This window comes from Canis lupus, chromosome 8 (assembly GCF_003254725.2).
Source record: "Canis lupus dingo isolate Sandy chromosome 8, ASM325472v2, whole genome shotgun sequence".
Lineage (NCBI taxonomy): Eukaryota > Metazoa > Chordata > Mammalia > Carnivora > Canidae > Canis > Canis lupus.
In genome coordinates, this window is record NC_064250.1 from 22,510,170 (window position 1) to 22,525,462 (window position 15,293).

The following is a 15,293-nucleotide window of genomic DNA, read 5'->3' on the forward strand; positions in this document are numbered from 1 at the left end:
GTAGGCTGTGTCTTGTTTACAAAAGTGGAGCCTTTTATTGGAAGAATATCTTTGGAATTAGAAAAGAATAGATTTAGAAAACTTAGATTTGAGTTTTGCCCTGTCCTAGTAAGTCACTTGTTTTAGTGAAGTGTGAAAAAGTTCTTAAGCTAGTACATACTTCTATATATAGTATTTAGTGTTTGCCAAACTTGTCTAATATTTAGTATTACTCAAACTTGGCTAGTCCTAGGAATCACCAGGGATACTTATAACACAGATTCTGGGAACTCACAACTAATGAATCGATCTTCAGAATTAGAAATCTGTGTTTTTAACAAATAAATATTTCTAAGATCAAGTTTTGGAAACTTACTGTTGAGTTCACTATGAGATATTCTTGGTTAAATTTATTTATTTATTTATTTTTTGGTTAAATTTAATTATGCCCTCAAAATGTAAATTTGCTAATGGTTTACGATTTTATAAACTTGGGTTTACATTTTCTGTTTTTGTGGGATAGGGTTTTGTTTTCAGTAAGCATATGATTCCTACAAATTTATCATTTAATTGGCAAATCATAAAAATGCTTAGAATAAAGACTATATGAAAACAAAATAAAAAATAGTTATGTAAAAACTGTAAATTGAATTTGTCTTTATATCATCATTTCCAATAATATTTCCACATCTAATCCACCACTACCTAGTATAGAACACAAATAAATGTGCTATAGGTAATTTATATAGGTAAATCTCCTGAATTATGTTATCTAAACTTCTTTCCTGTAGCATCGGATTAATAATACCAATTATTAACAGAAAGCATTTGCACCCAAAGCCAGTATCTTTTTTTTTTTAATTTTTATTTATTTATGATAGTCACACACAGAGAATGAGAGAGAGAGAGAGAAGCAGGGACACAGGCAGAGGGAGAAGCAGGCTCCATGTACCGGGAGCCCGACGTGAGATTCGATCCCAGGTCTCCAGGATCGCGCGCTGGGCCAAAGGCAGGTGCTAAACCTCTGCACCACCGATGGATCCCTGAAGCCAGTATCTTTATGAAGCTACCTTTACGAATTAACTATCAAAACTAAAAAGAGTGTATAGATATGTTACTCCCAGAAGCTCTCTATCATTTAACACTAGGTATTTTTTGACCCTCTTTGAACTGACTCAGTGCCTTTTACTCTACAATCCTCTGTTGCCCAGCTGCCACCAGCCACCCCTTCTCCCAACGATCCTATTTTTATTAAAAAAAAAAAAAAACTACAATAATATTAAGAACAAATTGCATTTTGTCATTATTAAGTAATACTATTTGTAGGAGCTATATATATGTAAATAGATGATGACTTAAATGTATATCATGTAGGATTTTCCATTTAGTAGGTAGATATTTTGTGGTTTTAATAGCTTCAAAGTATTGGTATAGGGTAGTCAGTTAAAACATTCAAACGAAGATTAAAATTTATTATGTTGTTAAAAGGAAGCTCATGTTAGGGTTTTAATTTTTTTTTTTAAAGATTTATTTATTTATTTTGGGCGATGGGCAGGGGGGCAGAGAGAGAGAAAGAATCTCAAGCACATTCCTGCTGATTATGGAGCCTGATGCAGGGCTCAGTCTCAACACCCTGAGATCATGACCTGAGCCAAAATCAGGAGTTGGATGCTTAACTGATTAAACCACTCACGTGCCCTGGTTTCTTTTATTTTTAGTTAGGAATATAACATTTACATGGGTATTTACAGTATGCTAGATACTATGCTAGGCCTTTACATGTATTTTTTTCACTTAATCCTCACAGTGATTCTGAAAGAGGTAATATATCATCCCCATTTTACAAATAAAATTAAGTGTCTTGCCCAGGTTCTCTCAGCAGTTTAAGTGGCAATGCTATAATTTAAAGCCAGGAGGCATGATTCTAGATTCTGACCTCAGTCATTGTATAGTATACTCCTTCACCAGCTAGACCATTATAGACCCATTACACAAGAGTGGGAGGAAATAGAGAAATGGAATATCTCTCAGGATAGAGTTTAAAAATTCTAGATTTATAAATTTTTCTTTTTGCTCTAAAGTTTCATATGTCATTTAAACATTAAATGCCTATCATTTTAAATATATTTATATTTGATTATCTCTTCCAAACACTGAATTTTGTATTTCATTGTAATTTTAAAGCCTGTTTTATAAAATGTTTTAGATATAGCTAATAATAAAAATGTTCTTAACTGCTAGTAAAAGGTATAACAAAATTTAAAATAAAACTTTAAATTACTATAATGTTATAATTTCTAATATTATGTCACTGACCTCTTTAAAAGTTTATAAGGCAAGGTAGCTTTAGAAGGGAGATATGCAACTATCTGTAATATTACCTGAATCATTTTTCAAATATTTACATACATACATAAATATTTTAATGTATTTTATTTTATAGGGATTACAACATCCAATGTAAGCATTATTGGTCAACGTATGAACTATGGGTTTGGATGTGGTGATTTTGAAGATGATAGGTCCCATGACATTTCACCTAGTGTTTTCAAAATACAAAATAAGGAACACCCAAGATACTATAAACATACAAAAGGTTAGTAAATTTCACAGGTTAATTTTTAAGATTGAATGTCTCTAAATCCTGAATTAAATGTCTCAGAGTATCTCACTAAGCATGCCAATAAACTGAGATTTCTCAGTTTTGAGATTTTTCTTACCCTTCTGCTGATGTGTCATTGCTTCAATAATTTTGCCAAATAGAACATACAGGTTCATGTATTGGTTAATGGACTGGCCTGAAAAGCCAAAGCAGGGGGTGATTACCTGAAAGATTAAAACTAGGGAATTTCTTCTGACCTCTACCTCCTCAGATTATACACACACACGTTTTACAAGACATTTTACCACTAAAATGGGGCAGGAAAATCATGTAAATAAATAAAGCCCAGGGGATCCCTGGGTGGCACAGCAGTTTGGCGCCTGTCTTTGGCCCAGGGCGCGATCCTGGAGACCCGGGATCGAATCCCACGTCGGGCTCCCGGTGCATGGAGCCTGCTTCTCCCTCTGCCTGTGTCTCTGCCTCTCTCTCTCTCTCTCTCTCTCTCTCTCTCTGTGACTATCATAAATAAATAAAAATTAAAAAAATAATAATAATAAATAAATAAAGCCCAAATGCCTACTTAGATTGTAACCATGGAATAAAACTGTGGAAACACAACTATAGTTTTCCTGTGGTAGAACCTGGGAAGGCTTCTTTATTATCACTAACCATTATTAATAATTTACATTCTTTTTCTTTTTCTTTAAATTTAGTGTAGCAATTAACTCTTCTGTGACTGCTGTGTCCATTTTTTCAGAGATCCTATTATAGCTACATTTTTAAAACTTATCCTTACATTTTTAAAAGAGGAAGTTATTTTAAAGGGTATAAATATCTAAACAGTGTAATTAGAAGTCACTGTATTTAAGTATTTAATCTAGTAACTGTAAGGAACTGTCATTTTCTTATTTGTAGCAATTGTGAGTGTAATAGGTCAACTTTATTATTTCTGATCATCTGAAGTTATATATATGTGTGTAGGCAGTCAGACATTTTAGGACACATGTATTTTTTGTGGAAATAAATTGAGTAAAGGGAAGTTGCTGGGATGATTTTCTTTCTTTCTTTCTTTTTTTTTTTTTTTTGTAAAATTTTAAAGTTTCATCCATGATATAATTTAGTATCTGTTCTTTGTGGAAGGTTTCTTCTCTTATTGTTTTTACAAAAGAGAATGACAAAGTTCTTTTCCTATTTATATATGTATTTTATTTCTCATGTAAAGAGGGTATAACTCATACCCTAACATAATTTTTTAATTTTCTTTTTTTTTTAAAGATTTTATTTATTCATGAGAGAGAGAGAGAGAGAGAGAGAGAGAAGCAGAGACATAGGCAGAGGGAGAAGCAGGCTCCATGCAGGGAGCCTGACAAGGGACTTGATCCTGGGACACCAGGATCACACCCTGGGCCGAAGGCAGGCACTAAACCACTGAGCCACCCAGGGATCCCCTTAATTTTCTTTTTTTAAAAATTATTTTGAAATAATTGCTAAATATGTTCATTCACTACTAGTGTACCCTTTTTTTTGAACCATAGTAATATTTATATCTTTTGACCAGCAGTTATTTCTACTCCAGAAAATTGCTTCACACTCACACTTCCAATTCTAAACCAAATGCCTACTATATCTGTATGGTCAATAAGAATGAACATGTTTAAAAACCAAACTTACCTTCCTTTCCAGGCCTGCTCTTCTTCCTTTGTTTTCATTTTTATTAGTAGCATTACCATTTTCCCAGTTATGGGGACTTACAACTTTAGAATCATCTTTGTCTACTTCTCCTTACTTTCCAAGTTCAGGCAATGACCCATCCTGCCAGTTCTGTTTAATCTGCGCCTTCATTACTTCTTTCCTGGTTAATTGCAATAGCCTTCTGTTAAGATATCTTCCTTCTTATTTTATCCATTTTTTACTCCATACTGCATACCCTTCCAGAATTAGCTTTTTGAAATATGGTTACCATCTCCATACTCAATATGGAACTACTTGAGTAGTTCCCAATTCCCACAGAATAAATTTTGTGCTCTGTGGCATAATTTTTAAAACCTTTAGTAATCTTGCCTCAGCTTAACTTTCTTTCACTCCTCTTTTCATTCACCGTGCTCTGGCATTCTTTTTTTTTTTTTTTTTTTTCTGGCATTCTTAATACTAGAAGTTTTCTTAGTTAGCATGTGCGGTTGGCCTAAATACAGTTTCCAATCTTAATGGTTCACATCATGTGGGCTTTTGGATACTGGCTTGAAATCCATTTCTTCAGAAAGCTTTCCCCACTTAACTGGCCTAAAATACTTAATTTTACATTTCTGTCTTCTAACCTACAGTAAATTAATGTTACTAATTTTTAGAGAGATATATTATGTAACAGCTGCAGTTTAGGTACTTCTAAGATATTTTTAGGATAGCTAAGACAGTTTTGTCATAGTTTAAATTCAAATAATAGTATAAATAATATAAATTAAAAGTATTAATAGTATAATAGTATAAATTAGAAGTAAAGATATGGTCATCTTTATATTCCTGTTAGGCTTTGCATGTAATGGTGTCTGTTGTCACATGTTAAATGCATGAAATGGTGATGAGCCAACCCAAACTAACAATGTAGCCTTGGATACAGTCATTCAAACATTGCATCCTTGAATAATCAGGTTAAAATGAATTTTGAGTGCAGTGCTGAAGGGAATAAAACAACTTCTGAAAGAAATATCAACAATGGATGGTATATGTGAATGGATTCATTTTGCAAGAAACCCCAGACAGTTTTAGGATTGATTAGCTTGGGGATCCCTGGGTGGCTCAGCAGTTTAGCGCCTGCCTTTGGCCCAGGGCGTGGTCCTGGAGTCCCAGGATTGAGTCTTACATTGGGCTCCTGCATGGAGCCTGCTTCTCCCTCTGCCTGTGTCTCTGCCTCTCTCTCTCTCTCTCTCTCTCTCTAATGAATAAATAAATAAAATCTTTAAAAAAAAAAAAAAAGGATTGATTAGCTTTCAGAACCACTTCTTCCCATTCCACTCCTCTGCTGGATGTTCCTTTGAACCTGCCCATTTTCTACATACAAATGTAGAGCCCTAGTTAATGACTTGAGAAATGATTAGTGATGGTTGCTTGGAGTGTTAGCAAACTAGGTGTTATAAATTAATATTCTCTTTTTCTCTATTTGGATGAATGAGATAGAAGTAACAAAAAAGTTATATAAAAGTACTTTATACGTCAAGAGTCTTTTAAGCTTAGTTTTTCTTTGTATTTTAGAATTGAGACTCAATGAGCAACATTCTTTCAGATTTTCTTTGTTTACAAGAAAATAAAGTGTAAAAAGTAGAAGTAACATTAAAAATGACTAGTTATATCAGCTTCTGTGATAAATGAAATTAAACTACTTAAAGATTACATGTTCTTTATATATTTCCTCATGAGGTTTGTCTAATTCAGTCATCTCTTTTTTTTTTAATTTATTTATTTATTTATGATAGTCACATAGAGAGAGAGAGAGAGAGAGAGAGAGAGAGGCAGAGACATAGGCAGAGGGAGAAGCAGGCTCCATGCACCGGGAGCCTGATATGGGATTCGATTCCGGGTCTCCAGGATCGCGCGCCCTGGGCCAAAGGCAGGCGCCAAACCGCTGCACCACCCAGCGATCCCTATTCAGTCATCTCTTGACAGACTATGTATACACTTTATGTTTGCGGATGAATGTTGAGCAAATTGTTCCATTTGCTTAGATAGGCTTTCCTTTGTCACTGACCACCATTGAGGCTACCTGAGGTTTCTATTTGTTGACCCTAATTCAATTATATTTTGCTTTTTTTTTTTTCTTGTAACATTCATCTAACATATTTATTGAATACATACTATATGCCCTACTAAGAGGCTCTGGAAAAGAATGATAATCAAAACCAGAAATGGGCCCTATCTCCATAGAGCTTACAGTCTAGTAGTAGAATAATTAAATAAGTAATCACAAACTGAGGTGAAAGTTAATCTGTACTTTTTACTAGAAAAGTACAGATTGCTGTGAGATTGACTTGGTCTGTTTTCAGAAGTCAGAGGCTTTCCTTCATGGTTATGGTTACCCTTTTGTTGCTCAGTTATCATTCTGTGATTATTATGTACGTTTTTCATTCTTAACTCTGGCATGTGTAAACTCCTTAGGGGAAAGATTTCTTTTTTCTCTACTGCCTAGTCCATACGAAGTATTCTAATTTCAAATATTTATTGAATTACTAAATAAGTGTGAACAAATAAATTGTAAAATTTGTGTATGAAATAAAATCTCTGTTTTAAAGGACATGTTCCAACCTCCTAAAATACTATATAATAACAATTTTTAAATGTTGGGTTTTTTTTTTGTTTGTTTTTTTTTAGCATTTACAGGGTCATCATCAAATTTACAGCAAATTCCCAGTTTTGACTTCACATCCACAAATACCTTCCCAGAAGACTCAGTAGTTGTTGTTGGAAAAGGTATTTCCAAGTTATTTAGCTTGTTAATCATATGTGTTCTCCGCACATAAGCAAAGGATATCATTAAAAACAGAGAAAGGTGTGATTCAAGTGTTGATTAGAACTTTTTTTATTAGAACTTTCTTTTTAAAAAGTCATTATAGTGAAAAAATTAGGAGTACTTAATTTTACATTTCTGTCTCCTAACCTAACAGTAAATTGATGTTAGTAATTTTCAGAGCAATGTATTATGTGACAGCTTCAGTCTAGGTACTTCTAAGATATTTTTAGGATAGCTAAGACAGTTTTATCATATTTTAAGTTCAAATAATAGCCCTTATTTATCATTTATCAGCTTAGTAATTGATATAATTTTATTATTTTCCATAGAGCCTAGACAAGTCAAAATTAACACTTGTTATATATATTTTGGAGGGCTAGGGGACCTTTGGAACAATATATTTGCAAATAAAACTTTTTTCTTTTAAACTTTAAGTATAATTGACAAATAAAATTGTAAGCATTTAAAATGATTATTTGATATCCACATACATTGTGAAAGTTTTCCCCATCATTAATTACCACATCTCAATTAGTTTCATTTTTAATAAAAAAACTAAAATGTGATGATAAACATTGAAGATACACATCTTATTTTTGGTAAATACAGTGGAATAGAATGAAATGCTTGGAAAGCTTTCCTAATTGTTTGGTAGAGTCTCATGAATTTAATTTGAGACCCTTCTCAGATTGGCTTCAACCCATCCTTGCAAACTTAGTTTCTGTTATTCCTCTGTTTGCCTTGTACCCAACCAAACTAAGTTATTTACTTCACATACATGCTTTATACTTGTTCAGCTCTGCTTGTAAGCATTCCCATCTCATAGGATGTCCCCTCCTTTTTCACTTACCTGTCCAAATCCATTGTGTCTTCCAATCCCAGCTCAAATCCTTGTTCCTTGAAATCATTTTAAACACCCAGCTCATACCAACCTTTCCTTCATGTGAACTAATTATTACAATATGTAGTTCTCATTTAATATTGTGAAATGGCCAGTGATACCTCCTATGCGATTGTCCTGTTAGGGTATTTGTTTTTATATTTTTTATTTAACATGTTTCTTGCTAACTATATTACTTATTTCTTAAAGTCAAGAGCCTTGTGTTTAACTTTGTTATCAAAGTGACATCACATAAATACTTAATGGCAATTTGATGGTTGGTTAATTTCAGGTGTATTTGGAAGTCCAAATTCAGCACCAGCGGCCTGCAGCCAATCACTAATACCTTCTGTGGAAAATGGAGATACATTTTCAATTAAACAAAGCATTGAACCGCCATCAGGAATTTATGGAAGAGCAGTCCAGCAAAGTATTCCATCATGTATTGATATTGAGAATGAAAAAGATGTAAGGTTATTTGCTGATTATTAGGATAAACTGAAGCCTATGTTCATCAGATTTGGGGTGAAGGTGTTTTGATTAAAATTTTTAAAATCTCAGGATAATTGAAATTTCTGATCCTTAATCATTTAAGTAATGGATTATTCATCTTTCCAGCAAATACATTCTCATTCTGGTATAAAATATCTAGTGTATTTTATACTATACATGTACTTTATATATATATGTATGTATGTACATATTCAACAATCTTCTAGGACACTCTAGGACTAACAGACTGGTATCCTCAAGTGCAAATTTAGTTACGATATTAGTGCTATGTAATTCAATTTTGGAATTCCTGAAATAAGGGCTAAAAAATGTATAGTTTATTTTTTTGTATGTAGACACTTTATATAAAGTTTTCTGAGATATAGTTATTTTAAATGTCAAACTCCCTGAATACTTTCAGATATTTCAACTTTTTCATTCAGATTAAAATTTCTATTTCAAAATCTACTTATGACAAGATGAGACAAAAGAGAAAAGAGGAAAAAGAACTTTTTGACATTAAAGATTGTGAAAAGAAGGAACAGAATTCCTGGGAGCGAATGAAACATACAGGAACTGAGAAAATGACATCCGAAAGTAAGTGTAATTTAACTTTTGGTGTGTTTTTTAACTGATAATATTCTAAAGATCGTGTACCTGTGCTTTAACTGAAGGCTAATAATGCAATATGTTGAACTATAGCACTGAAATTTGCAAGACCAAGTATCTTCTATTATAATAAATACTATTTCTCATAAAAAGGAAGTTGATTGATTGTTTTTCTCCCTGTTAGACTTAAGTATTTTTGGAGATGAGGTGGGAATATCAAAAATGAGAGTTCCCCTTTAGAAAATATTGTCCTCAGGCCTCCATTGAAAGGGGGGACTTATTTAAAAAAGTCACCATCTTTAGTATTTTCAGATTCAGGTAAGTAAATTATTTAAATATAAAGAATACTGTCACAAATGCTGGTTAAGCTGAAGAGAACCATATGGTTAATTGCATTTGTGATGAAAAGAGCACTAAACTAGTAGGAGTCAGTACACAGACCTGGCTTCATAATTATCAGGCCTGCCTTTTAATGAACTTTGTAACCTGGAAATAGGCCTCAATATTCTGCCTCTATAAATATCCAAATTATCTCAAACATCCAGATTATCTCAAAACTCTCCTCTGTACTCCCTACAAATAGCCCTTTTTCACTAGGGAGTGGTATCCTATTTTATAGCTGAGGTTAAAAGAAATCGTGAAGTTGATTTATATTAGATCGTGATTTTAAAAAAAGCATTGTATTTATCACTTATTCAACCTACTGTTCTGTACTTACTGGGTTCTCTGTACCTGTCGAAGAGTGACTTCCATGTTTTCAGTGCTATTTTTAAAAATATTAAATAGGTCTTAGGTATAGTGGCAACTTGGAAAAATCAGAGATTGAAATAAAAAAATCACATGAACTATAATAAACATTAAGAATTATTGCTTATTATTTTTGTTTATTATTTAATGTTACTGAAGAGTAAACTGAACTATCATAAACATTTTAAAATTTATGTTGGGTCTGAAGTCTAGGTATCAACAAAAAAAACCCAAAAATCTAGAAAAAAATAAATATATAAATGTGATCTTGGACAACATACTTAATAGCTCTCAAAGATAAATGTAAAAGAGATTTGAACTAGATGACTGTCTGATTTATCCTAGTTTGTATTTCTTTTGTAATGCAAGAAGTTTAGAAAACTTGTTAAAATTCTGTATTCTCGGGACGCCTGGGTGGCTCAGTGGTTGAGCATCCGCCTTTGGCTCAGGGTGTAATCTTGGAATCCTGGGATAAAATCCCACATCGGGCTTCTGGCATGGAGCCTGCTTCTCCCTCTGCCTGTGTCTCTGCCTCTCTCTCTTTCTCTCTGTCTCTCATGAATAAATAAATAAAATATTTCTTTAAAAAATTATGTATTCTCAAAACTAATAATCGTTAAGTATGACTGATGACAGATATTGACCTGTAAAATTACTGGTTAAACATATCCTTAAAAAACCAGTTAAATGTAGGCATTTGTGAAGTTTAAGTCTATTTGCTAACATTCTTAAATAATTTCACTATTTATTAATGTCATAAAATCTTGGGGGAGAAAACCCACCAAACTTCTTACCTAGACCCTAAAAATACTGGCTAGTACTGTTAACAGTAGGAAGAGAAGTGCAGATAGTAGCAAATAGTACAAATTGATAAATATGTTTATGATAGTCATTTTCTAGTGCCTGATATTACCTTTTTAAAAAATATCTCTTAACATGAAAAAATAATAAATTTTTACCCATTTACAAAAGCCAATACAAGAGTGCCTGGGTGGCTCAGTCGGTTAAGGTCCTACTCTTGATTTCACCTCAGGTCATGATTTTAGGGTTGTGGGATCAAGCCTCACATTGGGCTCTGCTCTGAATTTGAGATCCTTGAGATCCTTTTCTTTTCCCCTCCCTCTCCCCAACTTCCCACTTGCACATGGTGTGCTCTCTCTCTTTCAAATAAATACATAAATCTTTTTTAAAAAATGACAATTCACATTTTATGTGATCTTTTTGATCTTTTCCTAACACCTCTACTGCAGGTGTCTTACATTGTTTGGTGCCCCGAGGGCATTACCCTAAGCACTCAATGACAATGATTTGTTTTCTTACTGTGTAAGACAATGCCTTACATTTGGAAAATAGTTTATAAATGTTTGATATGGAAAAAATATCATTCTTATTACCACACCTGGTCTTAGGATTTGTAATAGACCATTAATTTAACACTGGTCACAAAAAAAAATTGGTATTTTTGGAATTCAGCTAGAATTCTTTACCCTGGGGCTTCTGGGTGGCGCAGTGGGTTAAACATCTGACTCTTGGTCAGCTCAGGTCATGATCTTTGGATCCTGAGATCTAGTCCCCCTGGCAGGCTCCATCCTCAGTGTGGAGTCTTGCTTGTCCCTCTCCCTCTGTTCCTCTGCCTCTGCTGGAACTCTCTCTCTCTCTCTCTTTCTCTCTCTCTCTCTCATTAATAAAATCTTAAAAAAAATTTTTTATACGGGTGCTATGAAGTTTCATTTTCAGCTGTCAGTTGTATAGTAAAACGAGTGTACATCCACATGTTTTTTTAAAATGGGACCATAATACTTCTTACTGATTTTTGGCTCTTAAAGCTAGACTTTTTTTTTTTTTTTAATTTATGATAGTCACACAGAGAGAGAGAGAGAGAGAGGCAGAGACATAGGCAGAGGGAGAAGCAGGCTCCATGCACTGGGAGCCCGACGTGGGATTCGATCCCGGGTCTCCAGGATCGCACGCCCTGGGCCAAAGGCAGGCGCCAAACCGCTGCCACCCAGGGATCACTTAAAACTAGACTTTTATTATATGACTCATGACTGTGAAAAACCACTTATATATTTGTATTTGATATAATTTAATAATTTTGTATATAAAAAGTAAAGTTTTAAATAGGGTATTACATTTTTGTTAAAGATTAAATTGATAATTTTAGTTTCCGTAAGAAATATTCATGGAATCTGGTCAGAATATCCTTTGTATCAGAGTTCTCTGATGCTTTATTTAATATGGTTTTTTTGTTTTAGGTGAAGCCTCTCCTGGAGCTGTTCCACAGTATAAAGAAAGGATGTCTTCTGTCACTCATAGTCCAGAAATAATGGATACATCGGAACTACGGCCTTTTTCCAAACCAGAAATAGCGCTGACAGAAGCCCTTAGGCTTTTAGCTGATGAAGATTGGTAAGTTCATCATACTTACCTTAAAACTAGGCTGAGTTCCAGAAGTTTTCTGAAAATTTTTTATTGAAAACTTTGAAACATTTCCTATTAAAATAGTCTTAGAAATGATTATTATAGTTCTTAGACAGTCTGTTTGTTTCAACATATTAATATAACTGAACTCTGATCCTAATAGCACTGTATTACTACCAGTTATAATTTATATACCATAAGGACATAGTTTAGCTTTATTATGGATTACATTAACTTTTTGGTACTAGAATACAAATCTCACTATTTCTCCAAGTGTCTCTTTGTGAAATACATCATGTAACAACCCTGGAAATACTTATCTGTTACTAGCATAGCTGCAGCAGCCACTCAACCCAGCCCAGTTGGAGTGTATACTGGCTGCACTTGTCCCATTTCCTTCCCTTCTCCTCCAGTATCTCTCTGCATCCCCATCCTCCATATCCTCACTTTTATTTCTACTAGACTATATTCCTCAACATTAAAATGTGCTATAATATCTCTTATTTTTTATAAAACCACCCTAAACTGCACATCTTCATGTTTCTTTTATTCCCCTTTTTTTAGTCAAGTCCTCCAAAAGGCTGGCTCATTGTCTACTTTTTTCTCATATTCTCTTCTCAACGTTTAATTCTCTCTTAAACACATGTCTCCCCACCATGACACTCCATCAATAAAACTATGAAAGTGATCATCTTGCTAAATCTATACTGGTTACTTATTAGCAGCCATCTTAGCCTTTTAGCAACATTTGACACAATCGACACACTTTTTGTGATTTCACCTTGGAAAAATCAGAGTCTATTGGTTCTTTTCTTGTTTTAGTATGTTCTTATTCCTTTTGTTGGTTTGATATAGCTATGTTCCAAAACTTTGCTTACAAGAAAATCTGATGGAACCAGATCTGATCTGTGAGTCAGAGTTTGCCAACCCTTTTCCTAAATGATTACATTCAGCTGAATGTATGTCTGGATACTGGGTATCTTCTTGAGCTCTAAGCTTATAATCCATCTGCCTACTTGACAGTTTCACTTTGATGCTTATAGACATTTTAAGTTTAACATATCCAAAATAGAACTCTTGATTTCCCAGTTCCTGCCAAGGTGAGTTAACAGGCATAAGATTTGTCTACATATCTGAAAGAACTAAAGGAATTTGTATAAAATATATGAAACGGTGGTTTTCAAAATATTCTTCACTAGACAATGAAAAATAGTGATCCTTGAGAGACAGGAAACAAACAAGGTGAACTCTACAATTGCCCTGACTTACTTTCTGCAGAGTTTCCAGGTCATAGCTCAAAGAAAGGAAAACTGTGTAAATACCACAGAGTTGAAAATGGAGCTGAGAGTTTAGGAGGGTTCCAAGGTAACTAGAGTTTGCAAGGCAGAGTGCTAGAGAGGATGAAGCTTCACAAAAAACTCTGAAGACCTTCAGAGGATTCTTCTCAAATATTAGCTGAATGCTAGTCAGGGCATAAATGTACATAAATTACCCGAAGTTAGAGCTAGAATGGAGTTATTACAGGGAACAATCCCTGAATACTTTTTATTCCCATCAGCACAGTGGAAAACTTCATAATTCACAGGGCATCGAGCAGAAAACTCAGAAGAGTTTTGCTTCTTAGTGTGGAAAAATAAACCGTAGGCTAAAGGCTGGTTTGGCCCTGTTTATTAACAAAGCATAAAAGCAAGGCCTAAAAGGATCAAATTTATCAAATAACCTTATTCCATCCCAGAACAAAGCTCTAAAATGATTTAGGAATACAAAACTATCTCAGGTGAAATACTATGTGACTGATACCCAATAAAAAATTACCAGGCATGGGCAGCCCCGGTGGCTCAGTAGTTTAGCACCACCTTCGGCCCAGGGCGTGATCCTGGAGACCTGGGATCGAGTCCCATGTCGGGCTCCCTGCATGGAGCCTACTTCTCCCTCTGCCTGTGTCTCTGCCTCTCTTTCTCTCTCTCTCTCTCTCTCTGTGTGTGTGTGTGTGTCTCGTGAATAAATAAATTAAAAATCTTTAAAAAAAAATTACCAGGCATGCAAAGCAGCTGGGAAATACAACCCATACTGAGAAGGAAAAAAAGCCAACTATTGAAACCAATCCAAAAATGATACAGATGCTAGAATTAGTCAGCAAGGACATTATAGCTATAGTAATAATTCTCTTCCATGTGTTAAAGAAGCTACAGGAAAGACATGGACAGAGAAACAGCTGTCAGACAACTTGCAAAATCCCTTTTGCCATATAATATAACACGATTGAGGGAAATAATATCCCCTTATATTCACACTCAAGGCGGGAGGGTATTATCGGGTGGTATATATCAGGGGGCAGGAATCATGGGTGCCATCTTAGAATTCTGTATTTCACATTGAGAATAAAAAGGATTACTTTATAATGATAATGATAAAAAGGTTAATTCATCAAGTGATACTTATTTTATTTATCATATAACAGAATTTTATTAGTACATTAAGCAGAAACTGGTAGAACTGCCAGAAGAAATAAATTTCTTAATTATGGTTGGAACTTCAACAACCTTCTCTTATTAATTGATAGAACTAGAAGAAAGAAATCAGTGAGGATATAGAAGACTTGAATGACATGATTGGCTAGCTTGACCTAATGGCATTTAGAGAATGCTCCACTTAAAACAACAGAATTTACATTCTTTTCAAGTCCGCAAGGAACATTTACCAAGAATGATATTTTGGAACATAAAATAAGTAATTTAAAAGGATTCAGATTATGCACATTTTGTTCTTCAACTACAGTGGAATTAAATTAGAAATTAGGAATAGATACCTGGAAAATCTCTAAATGTTTTGAAATTAGCACACTTAGAAGCAAGCATGGATCTAAGAAAGCAATCAAAAGGGAAGTTAGGGCAACCCCGGTGGCCCAGCGGTTTGTGCTGCCGTCAGCCCTGGGCATGATCCTGGAGACCCGGGATTGAGTCCCACATTGGTCTCCCTGCATGGAGCCTGCTTCTCCCTCTACCTGTGTCTCTGCCTCTCTTTCTCTGAGTCTCTCGTGAATAAATAAATAAAATTTTTCTTTT

General features: G+C 34.2%; 1 protein-coding gene across 8 annotated transcripts in view; it reads left to right on the forward strand.

Moving 5' to 3' along the window:
• The window catches only part of TOGARAM1 (TOG array regulator of axonemal microtubules 1), a 77,979-nt gene that overhangs the window by 36,160 nt on the left and 26,526 nt on the right, over positions 1–15,293 (forward strand). For 6 of the 8 annotated variants that reach the window (XM_049113127.1, XM_049113130.1, XM_049113128.1 and 3 more), the window contains 5 exons: positions 2,423–2,575; positions 6,941–7,039; positions 8,252–8,427; positions 8,895–9,048; positions 12,063–12,216. In XM_049113127.1, coding sequence (XP_048969084.1) covers positions 2,423–2,575; positions 6,941–7,039; positions 8,252–8,427; positions 8,895–9,048; positions 12,063–12,216 — 736 coding nt within the window. The remainder of the gene's footprint in view (positions 1–2,422; positions 2,576–6,940; positions 7,040–8,251; positions 8,428–8,894; positions 9,049–12,062; positions 12,217–15,293) is intronic. The other 2 variants (XM_049113132.1, XM_049113131.1) reach the window with 1 other exon arrangement.